The 16,060-nt window shown below is 42.5% G+C and overlaps 1 protein-coding gene across 2 annotated transcripts; it reads left to right on the top strand.

Annotated features, from left to right (window-relative positions):
- Positions 1 to 222: 222 nt before the first annotated feature.
- Positions 223 to 14,518, top strand: LOC119741736 (poly [ADP-ribose] polymerase 1-like). 2 transcript variants are annotated; one of them, XM_038217613.1, is made up of 12 exons: positions 223 to 437; positions 2,022 to 2,115; positions 3,739 to 3,917; positions 4,679 to 4,887; positions 5,555 to 5,636; positions 7,350 to 7,466; positions 8,248 to 8,453; positions 9,457 to 9,537; positions 9,816 to 9,973; positions 12,758 to 12,906; positions 13,882 to 13,945; positions 14,352 to 14,518. In XM_038217613.1, exons 1-12 carry the CDS (start codon positions 315 to 317, stop codon positions 14,501 to 14,503), a joined length of 1,614 nt encoding a protein of 537 aa, XP_038073541.1. In that variant the 5' UTR covers positions 223 to 314; the 3' UTR covers positions 14,504 to 14,518. The 2 variants fall into 2 exon arrangements, with proteins under 2 accessions (XP_038073541.1, XP_038073540.1); XM_038217612.1 differs by lacking the exon at positions 223 to 437 and adding an exon at positions 956 to 1,170.
- The last annotated feature ends 1,542 nt before the right edge of the window (positions 14,519 to 16,060 follow it).

A 16,060-nucleotide genomic window follows, 5' to 3' on the forward strand; every position in this document is an offset into this window, starting at 1 on the left:
AGTCTCGATCCCCAATGACATTGCAAAGAGAAATGATAATGAATCACCAGCCGGCCTGCTTAATATATCGTGTGCTTGCATGGAGCCATGGTGCTTGCAACTGCACACAGGTTGAAGTTCACAGCGCATGTACATGCTAGCGCTGCCAATATACGGCTTTTCCCCTGTTTTTTTTACCGGCGGCTCGCCGGGTACGTACGACGAGTAGCGTTTTTGTTGACCACTCCACTCATACCACATCGTGAACGCAGTGAAATCCTCCCGTCACGTTCCGTTCGACATTTAAAACACTGCATTTCTGAAATAAATTTGAAATGGCGGAGTCGAAGTCAAAACTCCCCTTCGCTGCTGAGTATGCCAAGAGTAACAGATCTAAATGCAAAGACTGCGGGGAAATGATATGCAAAGATGATCTCCGACTGGCTTTAATGGTGCAGGTATGGGAACTCGAATGTTTGTTTTAATTAATTAATTTTTCTGTTTATGTTTGAGGTGCCCATGCCTGAACGAGTGTGCACATCGCTGTTATCTTTAGTGGAGACATTTATTCATCCATGTGTTCGCCAAGTTTTACATCCAATTTTATCGTGCACCACCGCGATCTCATGCTCATGAGCTAGCATGTGATGATCAGATTAATATATTGTATACAATGTATGTGTTTTTACAAATAAAAAAATAATGGGAGGTCTTTAGCTCCATGGGCCGTAGTGTGAATCAGGATACAAACGGTATTAGTGTTACCCGTGAAGTCAAAAACGCGTATAATAATATTGTGTCCGTGTCGAAATCGCGAATGACGTGACTCGGACTTGAAGACACGCCGTCTAGAAATTCAATAATTGGAATTTAGCAATGGATCATGACTTTTGTACCGTGTGTAAAATTTATGCACCCCCGGAAATAGTAATGGTACAATCTGACACGATCTGTACGTTTTGAATAAACAGTTTCGCGGCACATTTCGCACGGTGCATCGCGAAATGCAGTACAGTACAGTCACATGTGATTTTGTCGAAGGGCCGTCAAAACATTGCCGTCATCATGGCCCAAGAAAACGGAAGGAATTACCCATTTCGGACGGAGTATGCCAAAAGTAACAGAGCCAGCTGCAAAAAATGTAAAGGGTTGATTTCCAAAGACAGGCTGCGAATGGCAAAAATGGTGCAGGTGAGAAAATGACGTCTGAATTATCCCGCGAAAGTGTCAAATCCCACGGTCGTCCACCGTCGACCACGTTTGACGTAACCATCAATAGGCCTATGGTTTTGTCTACGGTCAACCACGTTAACCATATTCCTAGCCCCATAAATGTGGCCAATTTACTGTACTACCTCCGTATGTTTACGGAGGTAGTCCAGTAAGTTGGCCACATTTATGGGACTACCATATTCCATGTCTTCGTGGCGCACTTTAACTTTACATTACAATCTCGCAACTAACTTATTAATTTGTTGGTGACCTTCAAACCAATTGAAGTTAAATCATGGAAGCAGGGGTGAACATTCAGGCCCCGGAAAGAATGTTGCGACCTGAAGCCACTTCAGCGGTTAATTGTGTACAAAGTCTATGGAGAGCCAAGAAAATTTGACAAGTATTTCCTAACAACATTGGGAATGTTTCTCAGTAGGTTTGTTACAAAATTTTGAGATTTTTAAAATCAAGCTTCTTATTTATTCCATCAGATAAAGCACAAAAAGACCTTCAATTTGATACATAACTCAGTTTCATATCTTCAGTAATAATGAAGTTATGCAAATTTTTCTCGTCGGAAATTAGCATATTCTTCCCTATTGGTCTTCCATAGGGAATCTCAGTCCCAGATTCATGTCTTATTATTTTTTTTGGCAATATGACTGACCTTGATTGAGATGATATGAAGAAAAAAGCAGCGTCAGGTTGCAACATTCTTTCAAAGGCCCCGGCATGCCCGGGGCCAAGGGTCCTGAGTTTTTGTCCTGAAATTGGACATCGAGCTTATAACCAGACAAAGTTTTGTTTTCTTTTTAATATATTTGTAGTCGCCATTTTTCGATGGCATGCAGCCCAACTGGTATCACTTTGACTGTTTCTGGAAGGTGGTGAAAAGTGCGGTGAAATCTACTGGTGATATAGGTAAGCCCATAGGCCTATAACATGTATCATTGGACTGCATCAAGTGAAGCTGATGATGTTTGAAAGATGCTGTTTCCTTTTTGAAATTTGTTGTTTGTACATAAGCAACCATGTAAAAATCTGTCCATCACATAAAGGCCCCAAAAATGGTATTCTAAAGGTACTCTGTGTAACTGGTACTGCAACAGTTTAATTAAAGCTGGCTAGTAAGTAAAAGAAATAATAAATAATAGATAATTAAGTAAAAACTTATGATGGCTTCTCTCAGAGAGCACAAGAACATGCACAAAAGTCAAAAGATATTGTCATACTGTAAACCTCAATTATTCCCTGCAAAATACCAGCAGTGCAGCAGAGATGCAAATATTATTGTCCCCCCCTGCAAAGTGGGCGGGGCTTATGGACAAAGCTGGAAATGTCCATTGTGCATCATCCATCCAAAAATCTGAAGCTAAAAACCTCCAAAGACCATACGCAAGCAACTCATTACCGAATCACGTGGTCAACCTTAGTTAAGTCTAGGGCTGTCCATTTTTGAATAATTTAGTAGGCCCTGTTCAATTACTCAAAACTGCATTTGACCAAATATTCAGATATTCAAAACTGCCACCTGCAACTGCTTGCCGCACCGGTCAACATTTGAGCGCAGAGCTTGACAGTTAAAACTTGCGTGCAGTGCAGCGCAGCGATCAATATGGGCCGCTGCAGTGTTTAGCAACTTAAGTATTTTATAACTGTCAAGGGCTTTAACCAGTTAGCGCAGGAGGCCGTGTGTACACACAAAAGTTTGCGGTATGCAGAACGGATGACAGATAAACACGCAGGGAGTGAGGCCGGGAATATCTGTCAGCAACCCGCTCACAGTGAGCAAGGCCGGAAATATGAGTGCGCTGCCCGAGGGTGATGGCTTCAACCCGCCTGGCTTGAGGTCGAGTGAAAAGTAACCCGCGCCTCATTCCGTTCTTATCAAAATAATCCGGGCGTGAACTGGTTAAGCTGCTAAAACAATGCATCACCGTCGACAAAAAAGTTACTGTTGACAAAAAAAGTTGCACCTGACAATAAAGCACCGCAACTTTACGATAAAATAACATCACAGGCGTGTTACGCACGCGCAGACCAGAAACCGAAGCCTTTTTTTTTGCCTTAGTCTAATTTGTAGCACTGGACCATTGAAACAAAGTACCTAATCATGTATAAACCAGCTCTTCCATGAAGAGGACATTTCAAAATTCAAATTCACAGCTCAAGACATAAATGTTTTTAGCCACAGAGACTCTACGTCTAATGTGTTGCTATAGGCCTTTTCACACAAGACAAATCACGGGGTTAATGCAGGGTTGAAAACATGCAACCTTTCACACTTGAAAATTGCCAACCCTGAGATTGATTTCATACCGGTTTCGCCAGGATTCAAACAGTAGTTCCCGAGCGAAATAAGCTCGGTTTGCATGAAAAAAGTGTGAAACGATGCGGGGTTGAAAAATAAAAAAATCAACCCAGGGCGGCAAGGCACTGGGTTCGCCCAGGGGTGAGTTCAACCCGGGTTGAAAGGCTCTTGTGTGAAAAGGCCTTAATATGCTCTAACAAAATTGTTATTGCTATTTTCCTGCCCGGTTGTAGCCCACTTTGACGCCCTGCGCTGGGATGATCAAGAAAAGATCAGGGGTTGTATTAGTACCGGCGGGACCACAAAGGACAAATTTACCTCAGTGGGTACTCTGGAAGACTTCACCGTGGAGTACGCCAGGTCCAACAGAAGCAGTTGTCATGGATTAAAATGTCATAGCAAAATTGACAAGGTAATTACTTGTGTGTCCGTTTTGTTGGATCATCAGATCTGGCACGTTGTCCTGCAAGGTCAGGTTTGCCTCTAAGGGTAAAAGAAAGGCTTACAGATTTGTAGGTTGTGGATGCCCCACAAAAGTGCCAACAAGTTAGTTAAAAAAAACTTACTTTGAATTTGGGTCTGTTCTTATTTAGTTATTTATTTATTTATTTATTCATTTATATATTTGTTTTTTTTGTCGGTGCAGAACATATTTCCATAATCTATGCTGATATGTCTCTTGTTGTTTTATTTGTTGTTATTGGTACCAAATAACAGGCTGAAAATGGCTTGGTTTTTATTTACCCAAAGCTTTTTTTGCACATACAAACCTAATCTGAAAGGTAAACAGGACTTCTTATTGATAAATTGCCGACAAAAATGAGCACAAAAATGCTTTTGCGTTCAGTTAGGAATACAATAATTTATGAAGAATCCAAGTGCCAACGAGTTCTGATGGAGAGCCTTCGCATGCGGTGGTTATAAGTTATAATTTGGCTGTCGAAGGGGTGATGTACCCTGCTGCGCCAAATGCATGCAGTAAGAACATGTAACCTCCGGGTTTGCTGTGTTCAACTTGTACCCCACCAACATTGCAATTGTTCTAAAATTACCTGAAAAGCAAACATCTATTCAGTTATGCCTATCAGTGTGCTTTTGTGTATTTTTTGTGTGGGTCTTTCCAGGTTAAGGGAGTCGTGACTTGACTATCTTCTTTTTGCATTCATATTTTAGGATGAGGTACGCGTCGGTGTTGGCTACACTAGTGAGACGCCTGGAGGTGACGCCTATAGTGGGACTCGGTGGTACCATCTCAACTGCTTTCTCGTGCCAGAAAACTTTGCTGAGGTTGAGTGGAAGGACGCCTATGCTGTGGAAATGATCACTGGATTCAAGCAGCTGAAGCCGAAAGATCGGAAAACTTTGACAGAGAAGTTCCCAGCGTATGTCTTTTTACTAAGCATTTTACTTACTAAAAAAGAGAAAAAATAGTTCTGCTTCCGGTTTCCCTACCTACCCTATTCTGACAGCCCCTCCCCTAATTTTTTTCTGGAAAAAAATTAGAAAAAAATACACCCAAACCATCAATTTCTACCTTTTACCCTTGACTACACGCAGACGCCTCCATATGATCGTACACAAAAAAAATTGGCCGGAAAAAAAAAATAATTCCCTACCTACCTACCTTATTTTCGAATGCCATGTAATCAGAAGCAGAACTATTTTTTTCTTGGCCTTAGCCAGTTTTCCAGCCATTAATGTCGAATTCATCAATTTTGCCACCCATTTCTCTGAAAAGGCTACAGTGCCTACAATGGCTACAAATGCTTCTAAAAAAAGTGAAAATTTTTAGGATGACTGCAACCAACTCTCCCTATTATGTTTAGTTTGTTTGGAAGAGAAACATTCGTAAAATATCATTCCAGCGTCAGTTTGATTCGTTTCACCGACTGGTGGGAAATATTACATCTTTTTTAGTAACGGAAAGTATTTTGAGTTTTCTCTACACTGAATTCATTTTGCATTCTCAGATTCAGTTGTTCCTGTGTATAAAAATGTCTAATATGTCACTGTTCCCAAGATGACGATTTTTTTTTACGATTCACACAGAAAGCGAAAGGCTAAACAATCAGTTGATGAACCTGATGCTAAAAAAACCAAAGTGGTGGACGAGGAAAAAGAAAAACTCAAGGTGAGTTTGATTACAAATTACCACTAGCCACATGCAGATGAGTTCATCAGACGAAATTAAAAGTATAGGCCATCAGCCTGGGGGTTTGGTCAGTATCAAATGAGGGAAATAATGCCCATTGTGATTTTTGGCAAGGTATGCACCCCTGTAGTTGGAAAATATGTTATAGCATTGCAGCGGTGGCAGCTTTTTGCTTGTTACCACATATAATTAATCCGGTAACAAGCATACTGGCGGCCATTTTGAAAAAAAAAACAAATTAGAAGGGATAACACCAAAAATCTGCCACCGCTCGCACTGCAAAGCTATCACACATTTTCCAACTCGAGATGTGCATAACTTGCAAAAAAAACCTCGCAATGAGCATTGCTCCTCTCGATTATTTGATACCGGTGGCCCAATTTTTGGACTGAAGCTGATAGCCTAGTACTTCTGATTACAATGTACCAGCACAAGCAGCAGTGTATCAAACTTCTTCTAAAGTTTTCCGAAATTAAAGATTTCTTTATCAACAATATAATATTTACCGTCAAAGTTTAATTGATAACCTGGCAGATTCTTGCTGGCACTGGTGATTAGCTTGGCCAACTATTCAATGAGCAGTGTTTGGCATTTGAAGAATCTGAACATTGAAGAGATCAATGGCTCATCAAATTCCCCTCTGTTTGTTCAGTGTGTGACCATGAAATGATAATGTTACATTAAGTTTTACATTCTAAGGCCGGGAAAACAATATAATGTGTTTACGGTATTGCCCTAAATGTACGAAAAAAATTATTTTATAATTTTTGTGTTTGTCTATCAGTCTTTTATGATTAAATTTGTTTACTTTAACGGTAGTCTGTTTAATTAACCTGTTTCATAGTTTAATCAACCCTCCTGCTGTCTGAACAGTCGCAGACAGTCAAAAATCAACCCTGTTCCCTGTCATGCCTTTTACACAGGCTGGTCACCAACAGCCGGATCATATTTCAAGCAATCACTGTGACTAGTCAAATTCAATCAAAAGACAATAGCAGGCAAGTTGTGGGCACAACTGGCTTATCAATTACCCCCGGTCAAAGCATAGCTGTATCAAGTTACATAAACACAGTCAAAGCCAGTCAATTCTGCTTTATATAGCTCTTAACTGACAGTCACTCGATTGATTTTGACTGAAAGAACAACTTACCACAAAATGTATATTTGCATAGGAGGGTTAATGAATAACACACGCAAACTTGCACAGAGAAGACCCTTTTCTTTTCAAAATATACTTTAATTAAAAACTTTCGTAAATGTGGCAATAAAAAGTTTGAGGTTGGAAATTTGGCCTTAAAAATACTGGTTGGTTGGATTTTTACTGTAAACACAAAAATATTTTGTTTTGGGGTGTCTAATATCGACCTTTGCCATTTACACTCTGAAGGGCACACTTTATTAACCTTTACCCATAGGCATTTTGGCTAGAAAATTTTCCCAAATCCTCTCAACCAAGTACTCTCTTTTCAAACTGGATGATGATACGATGTCCAGTAAATCTTCTGAGATCTGAGTTTTTGTACGTAATGTTTCATGCAGTATCAAGGCCTGTGTAAAGTAATAGTGGCTTGACTCTACCTTCCTCAGTCTTGCAAAATCTTCCAGATTCCTCCTTTCGGAATGATCTTGGAGGTTAACACCACTTTACCTGACTTTTGTTTTACCTTCCTCTTGGTTCTTTTGACCATTTAGGCACAGAGTAATTTTATCTGGAAAATCAGGGATGAACTGCGAAAGAATGTTTCCCAATCTTTCCTCAAGGAGCTACTGGCAGCCAATGATCAGGCTATACCAACCGGTGAAAGTAAGGTAGGCGTTTGGAGGACTGATTATCCCAAGCAATTCCTAATCAAGTAGTGCTGTCACTACCTTGCTTGGTTTTGAATAATTTAGTGTTCATTTATTTGGACTTGAATTAGATTGAATATTTGAATATTCGAAATGCGCCAATCAAGTTTTTCATGCACAAGCATAGGTTGCATTTGATTGGCCGATTGGGAATTTGATGGCCTGCTGATCGGGATATTGACAGCTTCCACTTGGTCCAGTAACAGTAGCCTCCCTTGATGAACCATGGAACATTTCAATTTATCTTTTGGCTTTGCCTCGGAAAGACCCATGAACCACCTTTCCAGGCTAGAGTTAGTACACCACTCGAAGCGGTCAATACTTGTATATTTAGTTGAACCTGTACATTGTGTACACCCTGTGGGCTCTCCGTCTCAAAATATTTTGTTTTTCAAAATTGAACACAGACATTGACTGGAGCGGGGTTTGAAACTGCAACCTCCGGATTGCCGTTCCAGTACTCTACCAACTGAGGTATCGAGCCCTACGTTGGCCGCTCTTCAATTTTGTCAGTGTCTTTTTTCAAAGACGGCAATCCAGAAGTCCCAGGTTCAAACCTTACTCTAGTCAAATACCTGTGTCCGGCTTTGAACAAAATATTATTATAGTGCACCCAGCTAGTTTTGAACCCCCCCCCCCAAAAAAAAATGTTAAAAATGATGCCCACTGTGTCCTTTCTCAGAAATTGTCAAATGGCATGCAGAAGTTGTGACTTTCCCTTTATTGTTCATTTTGTCATTAGATTCTTGACAGAGCTGCTGACTGTATGACCTTTGGCCCGTTAAAGCCATGCACAGAATGCAGCAACGGTCAGTTTGCCTTGGCCAACGGCGGCTACCATTGCCAAGGTAACATGTCCGCCTGGACCAAGTGTACCGTCTACACACAGGATGTGCAGAGGAAAAAACTGGTCATTCCTGAGGACTTGGCAGAGAGTGACGAATATCTGTAAGCCTTGACCATCATTAAAAAAAAAATATTCTGTTGAAATAAAGAGATCATAAGAAAAACCTTTCTTACATACATGTGGTGTATTAGCACCAGGAGGGCAATTCTCATGTTACGTTTAACCCTAACAATCCCCATCCAGCCAGACTCCAACACCAGGGTTTGTTGGAATATGTTAGGATGAGTACTGCACTACTAACCTGATTATGCTTTACATGGGGTCAGGCATACCACCAATAATCAGAGTCCAACAGTTTGGGTGTACAGTTTGCTATATGGTGTTGGAATTTGCCTCAGTTAGGAAGGTTCCTAGTAAATCAGGTAGGTGGTAGGGTTAAAGGGGGTCTTCTGTCAACTCTGTACCCTGTAAAGTCCTTGCATTGAGAAGATCCCATAAAGTTGAATGAATAAACTACCAAAAAAAAGCCAACAAAATAAACTTACATTGGTTTGGCAATAAGTTTGTTTTTGTTAACTCACGTCTTATAAAATGGACATGGTAAAAATTTAAATAGCCTGCATTTGAAAGTTTCCTCATATTGTGCACTGAGAGAAAAATCATTTAGTGCCCTTACATCATTAGGGTGTAGGTCATAATGCTACCATTACAAGCATTGAAATATAGTCATGTATTAAAATATATAAATTTGTCTGAGCATAGTCACTTTTGTTTGGACAATGTCTTAAATTGTCGGATTTCTTACTGTAATTTCATCTCAGATGTTGTTTGTCTAGGAACAGGATGTACATGTACTTGGACAAAATGGCTCACAAGGTTGAAGAAACAAGGGGACACGATTGAAGAAGCTATTTTGTCTTTTGTTTTTTAGCTTCTCCCCATTTCAGTGCTTCTATCCATCAAATAAAAGGAGAAATACAATAAAAAAGTGGAGATACACATAAGCCTCCTACACTTAGCCGATGTTCAATGAAAATACATCTGGAGTGATGTTTGAATTTTTGTTTGATGTGATTTTTGTTTTGTTTTATTTTCCCCCAAAAGTGCATCATTCAAGTTTAAAGCTTACAATGGAGGCAAACGGATCTTCCCTAAAGAAGAAGGTGTAGCAGGGCCTTCAGGAACGTAAGTTCACTTTCTCTCGTTGACGGTTTAATCTTTTTGGACATTGTGTGCTGATCCTATTATACATGTATACTTATAATCAAGTAGGATATTTCATGCTCATTTGGCAGTTTCATTTTTGTATGTTTGCAAATGGTATTCACTTATTTTTATGCCATGTATTGACTTACATTCTCAAGTAGGCCCTGTATTGAACCGACACATTGGCTCATCTTACGCAAACAGTTGAACAAAGTATTCTTTGGTTTGATACAATCCTCTTACTTGTCATGCCCCAGTGCAAAGCAAAAGGACAAACCGTTGCTCAATCTGGAGATAGCCATGGCGGGAAAAGTTGGTAAATCGGTCGCTGCCGTGAAGAAGATCATTAGCAAACTTGGAGGGAAATACTCGGATAAAGTCTACGTCTCCACAGCCTGTGTGATCAGCAAAAAAGGTGAGTAGTGCGAGTGGTGAGTGTATGAGTGTTTGAGATTTAAATAAGTACACAGCGGTTAAAAGTTTGAACAATAAAGGTCGGAAAAGTGCTGCACTATTCTTTCCAGGGAGTAAATGTTTTAGGGCAGGAAATACTGTAGCAAAAGCCAGCGTTTTAGTGTAGTCCATCACAAGTCCATCACAAGTCCCTCACAAGTCCCTCACAAGTCCCTCACAAGTCCCTCACAAGTCCTTCACAAGTCCCTCACAAGTCCCTCCCAAGTCCCTCACAAGTCCACCACAAGTCCCTCACAAGTCCACCACAAGTCCCTCACAAGTCCCTCACAAGTCCCTCACAAGTCCCTCACAAGTCCACCACAAGTCCACCACAAGTCCCTCACAAGTCCCTCACAAGTCCCTCACAAGTCCCTCACAGGTCCCTCACAAGTCCCTCACAGGTCCCTCACAAGTCCCTCCCAAGTCCCTCACAAGTCCCTCACAGGTCCCTCACAGGTCCCTCACAGGTCCCTCACAGGTCCCTCCCAAGTCCCTCCCAAGTCCCTCCCAAGTCCCTCACAGGTCCCTCACAGGTCCCTCACAGGTCCCTCACAGGTCCCTCACAAGTCCCTCACAAGTCCTTCACAAGTCCCTCACAGGTCCCTCACAGGTCCCTCACAGGTCCCTCACAGGTCCCTCACAGGTCCCTCACAGGTCCCTCACAAGTCCCTCACAAGTCCCTCACAAGTCCCTCACAAGTCCACAACAAGTCCACCACAAGTCCCTCACAGGTCCCTCACAAGTCCCTCCCAAGTCCCTCCCAAGTCCCTCCCAAGTCCCTCACAGGTCCCTCACAGGTCCCTCACAAGTCCCTCCCAAGTCCCTCCTAAGTCCATCACAAGTCCACCACAGGTCCACCACAAGTCCACCACAAGTCCCTCACAAGTCCATCACAGGTCCACCACAGGTCCACCACAAGTCCATCACAAGTCCCTCACAGGTCCCTCACAGGTCCCTCACAGGTCCCTCACAGGTCCCTCACAAGTCCCTCACAAGTCCCTCACAAGTCCCTCACAAGTCCACAACAAGTCCACAACAAGTCCCTCACAAGTCCCTCACAGGTCCCTCACAAGTCCCTCACAAGTCCCTCCCAAGTCCCTCCCAAGTCCCTCACAGGTCCCTCACAGGTCCCTCACAGGTCCCTCACAAGTCCCTCCCAAGTCCCTCCCAAGTCCCTCCCAAGTCCCTCCCAAGTCCCTCCCAAGTCCCTCACAAGTCCCTCACAAGTCCCTGACAAGTCCCTCCCAAGTCCCTCACAAGTCCCTCACAAGTCCCTCACAGGTCCCTCACAGGTCCCTCACAGGTCCCTCACAGGTCCCTCACAAGTCCCTCCCAAGTCCCTCCCAAGTCCCTCACAGGTCCCTCACAGGTCCCTCACAGGTCCCTCACAAGTCCCTCACAGGTCCCTCACAAGTCCCTCACAAGTCCCTCACAAGTCCCTCACAAGTCCCTCACAGGTCCCTCACAGGTCCCTCACAGGTCCCTCACAGGTCCCTCACAGGTCCCTCACAGGTCCCTCACAGGTCCCTCACAGGTCCCTCACAGGTCCCTCACAGGTCCCTCACAGGTCCCTCACAGGTCCCTCACAGGTCCCTCACAGGTCCCTCACAGGTCCCTCACAGGTCCCTCACAGGTCCCTCACAGGTCCCTCACAGGTCCCTCACAGGTCCCTCACAGGTCCCTCACAAGTCCACAACAAGTCCACAACAAGTCCACCACAAGTCCCTCGCAGGTCCACCACAAGTCCACCACAAGTCCCTCACAAGTCCATCACAAGTCCACCACGGGTCCACCACAAGTCCATCACAAGTCCATCACAAGTCCATCACGAGTCCATCACGAGTCCTTCACAAGTCCCTCACAAGTCCCTCACAAGTCCATCACAAGTCCCTCACAAGTCCTTCACAAGTCCTTCACAAGTCCATCACGAGTCCATCACGAGTCCATCATAAGTCCATCACAAGTCCATCACAGGTCCATCACGAGTCCATCATAAGTCCATCACAAGTCCATCACAGGTCCATCATAAGTCCATCATAAGTCCATCACAAGTCCATCACAAGTCCATCACAAGTCCATCACAAGTCCATCACAGGTCCATCACAAGTCACTTAGGTCCTCTGGTCCTAAGTCAAGTTATGGCATATTCTAATGAACTATGACAAGTCCCTTATTTGTCCATTACCTGTGACTGGACTGGTGAATTTACTTGTGACCTAACTTGTGATGGACTTGTGGTGGGCTTGTGATGGACTTATAACCAGGCTTGTGATGGGCTTGTGATGGGCTTGTGGTGCGATTGTGGTGGGATTGTAGTGGGCTTGTGTTGGACTTGTGATGGGCTTGTGATGGACTCGACTACAACACTGCCAAAAGCTTTAGCGCCAAAAAGCTAGTGGTCACTTCAGTCTTGGGCCCTTCAGGCTCAGTTGCAGTCAGTTCATTCCAGGCATGGTGGCTGCAGCTTATTTTGTATTGTTTGGTGCAATATACATTACCATTCAAATGCATTGCCAACGACTCTTGACACTCCCGCGAAACACCGTGGCTCTGTACACATTCAGAATAAAATAAGTCATGTGCACTTCGCACTTTACTTGCAGGAACCAGTAAGCGCAGGCTGTAGAAAAAGATTTGTGATACATGGCCCCAGGAACATTTGTCTGCTTCTAATCCTTTTAGAGAATGTGCCGCAAATGGTTAGGTTCATAACACTCTTGTTTCCTTCTTTATGGCATTTTTAAAGATGAGGTCGATAAAATGTCCAAGAACATCCAGGAGGCCAAGAAGTGTGGAGTGCACGTCGTTCCCTTGGACTTCCTCACTGAAGTAGAGAAAGGTGGCGACGTCTTGGAGTTGATTCCTAACCTCAACATTGCCACATGGGGCACAGACGTAAGTCCCTTTCATTTTCATTTCTCTGAAAATACAAGTGGATTTTACCAGTCACTCAGCACTGTAGGGGAAATAAATGAATTACTTAAAATCCACCCTGCTTGTGTGTGCATTCAGAAACTCACTATCACAGAGTACGCAGTAATCTATTCAACATTTACACAGTTCTCCTAAAGTGGGTCTATTTCAGAAATAGTGAAAAAAAGGTGTTATTTTTTCATTTTTGTTGACAACCCCCCCCAAAAATACCCAGTTTAGCTGTCTTTACCCCTTGGGTGCACAGTGCAGTCACTAGCGACCAACCAAGAAACCTTATAATCTGTGCACCATGCTGACTTTATGATTGGCTTGTTGAAGTGAGCCCTCTGTTGATGAACAAAATGCAAGGTTTAAAGTGCATAATAAAACATTCTTATTGAGGGAAAATCCCCATCAATGACCTAAAACCCTACTACATGTATTTGTGAGACAAAGATTTCATGAATCTGCCATAGAATCAGAACAAATTCCGCAAAATGGTTTGGAGAAAGGTTTACAATTGTTCGACGGCAATCCATTACCTGACCCCAATAACCCATATACTAACAACGAGTCCAATCCGGCTGCTTTGCCTGTGAATAGCAGCATCCCCCCCGGGACCCTGTGCTAGGCAGTTGTTGTTGCTCTTTGTATTGGCTTTCCTAAAGTCCAGCATGGTTGACTACGCAATTGGCACATCTGGTTTTACACAGTTACTGTTATGAATTGTACATGTACATGTGTGGTCTGACATTTGGGAAAAAAATCTGACAAGTTTCCGATATTTGTCAGAGCAGATTCTTCTCTGTTATTGTGTTTTAAAGTGCAGTGGCGGCATTTTAAAAGCAAAAACTTTACAAACAGTAATCAACTACAGTACATGTACATGTATGACATGTGTAAAAAGTTAGGCTTAGTTTATTTTTAGGAAAATTAATTTATTTTTTTTGTTTTTAGGTCAAAAGCAGGACAGGAATTAAACAGCTAGAGTCTCTTGAGGATATGGGCGTCAGGATGGGAAGTATGTGTTCGTTTTGTTTATCAAAATTAAATTGAAACACAATTTATTACAGAATGTTGAATATTCTTGCGCTAGTTCTAATTAAATTAGAGGGGATATTTTTTTACCTGAGTAAAAGCAGTCGGGCATATAAGGCTATAGCCACAGATAAATCCACAGATTTACCGGTATCTCACATTATTGATGTACTGTCATACTTGCCGTTTCTGAGACTCTGATCTCTAAATAATGACTGAATAGTGCATTTAGATCACTCGCTGAAGTCAGTAGGGTGCCATTTTGGAAGGCCTAGAATATTCAGATCAACATGCATCGTCAAATCATGCTGTAGTCCATTTTCTCTTAATTCGATGAAAACACTGAGAACAGTTTTATAATGTGCTGTCTTTTGTTTCGATGTGGATAGGTTATAATCAATACCGCAAGAAAAGTGCCAAGAGCACTGTTAGCTCCATGGGTGTCCAGAAGGTGCAGTTGAAGGGCGGTGCGGCTGTCGACCCAGAATCAGGTCAGTTGCATTTTAAAACTGTTCACATCATGTCACAACACTTGTTTTAATTTTTGAAAGTTGGTTTTAAACGCTGCCAGAGTGTGTCGTCACTTCCTCCACAGGTCATAATTACTTCCTTGACAACGGTTCAACAGAATTCCTTAAAGATGCATTCCACGTACGTTTAACACACGCACGACCACAGACAGCGATTTAACATCCTACTTTTATAGAACGTTTTCACAAATTAGTACCTGAAAATGGTTCACTGCCTTTCAGCAGATTGCCACGACACCAGTTACCACCATAGTTGTACATATTTTTGCTTCTCAGAGGAGAATCAGGTTAACAGAAAAACCTGGGTTTACAGCTGCTATTGCGTTGATTGTGTTCACATGGGCTGCTGCAGTGCATATGCACCGGTAACCATGGTTGCTCCGAGTTGACCTCTGGGTGATGTCACGACTTCGGCAGCATGTAACATGCACATTACACATACGATCAAGTGTGCATCAGAGCATCATTGTCTTACCAGCAAAAAAATTGGGGAAAACCCTCTCCTTTTCCACAGTAGATTTTGTGGGTTCTTTAACATGTGATGGTCCAGTATGTGGGACTTAAGGCTTTGGAAACCACCCCTGATCCTTCTAAATCCTCCTAAAGGTTGGAAGGATTTTTTAAGGACGAAGGATGTACATGTAGGAAGGTAGAACCCAGCCATTGTGCACTCCATGCACGACAGTACATGGTGCTTTTTGACCACTTTCGAGAGCCCCACTGGTTTGTGCATTCACTCTGCAAAGTACGCACAAGTTGTTGTAAACCGAATGTGCACAAACCCATAGTGTTTTCATGTGAGCTCCAGGCGTATGATGGAATGTACCTTCCCTTGGTCTCCCCTAACTCTCTCTTTGAGTTGCACTTGTGCATGAAAGAACATTGCTTAGCAAGGGTCTTGATGCCCGATGGGAGCTTGAAGTAGAAAGAATGTGCCATCAGGGTCCTCAGGGATGAGATTTGTCAGGATATTTCCTGATTTCAGGATTTTTACTGATTTCAGGATTTTTACTACCGGGGTAATTTCAGGATTTTTCCTGATTTCAGGAAATTTCCTGATTTCAGGATTTTTCCTGATTTCAGGATTTTTCCTGATTTCAACATTTTTCCTGATTTCAGGATTTTTCCTGATTTCAGGATTTGTACTGATTTCAGGATTTGTACTGATGTCAGGATTTTTCCTGATTTCAGGATTTTTCCTGATTTCAGGATTTTTTACTGATTTCAGGATTTTTCCTGATTTCAGGATTTTTACTGATTGCAGGATTTTTAAAGAATCCCTTATAAAATCTGGAATCCCTGAGGTTAATACCGTAAAGGTGTTTTACCTACCAATATGAAGGTTTTAGAACCAAAGAAATAGGTATGGTATGTAAAGGGTGCCTTCAGGCAAATGCAAACCCTACATTGCCCTGGGGGCCTTGGTGACACTCAAACTCCTCTGTCGATTATTTTGAGGAATTTTCATTTCCCCCAATCATCCCTGGGGCCTACACAGTGATGGATTTCAAAGGTTTCGTGGCAAAACTGCTGAGGGTGTTGGGGTTCACGTCCAATCTGAGGGACTT

Source organism: Patiria miniata, unplaced genomic scaffold (genome assembly GCF_015706575.1).
Source record: "Patiria miniata isolate m_02_andy unplaced genomic scaffold, ASM1570657v1 HiC_scaffold_5, whole genome shotgun sequence".
Taxonomy (NCBI): Eukaryota; Metazoa; Echinodermata; class Asteroidea; order Valvatida; family Asterinidae; genus Patiria; species Patiria miniata.

Coding starts and splice junctions, on each gene's coding strand:
- LOC119741736 (XM_038217612.1), top strand. CDS start 1,045: ATGGCCCAAGAAAACGGAAGGAATTACCCATTTCGGACGGAGTATGCC. Junction 4,888..5,554: donor TTGACAGAGAAGTTCCCAGC/GTATGTCTTTTT, acceptor CGATTCACACAG/AAAGCGAAAGGCTAAACAAT. Junction 5,637..7,349: donor AGGAAAAAGAAAAACTCAAG/GTGAGTTTGATT, acceptor TTGACCATTTAG/GCACAGAGTAATTTTATCTG.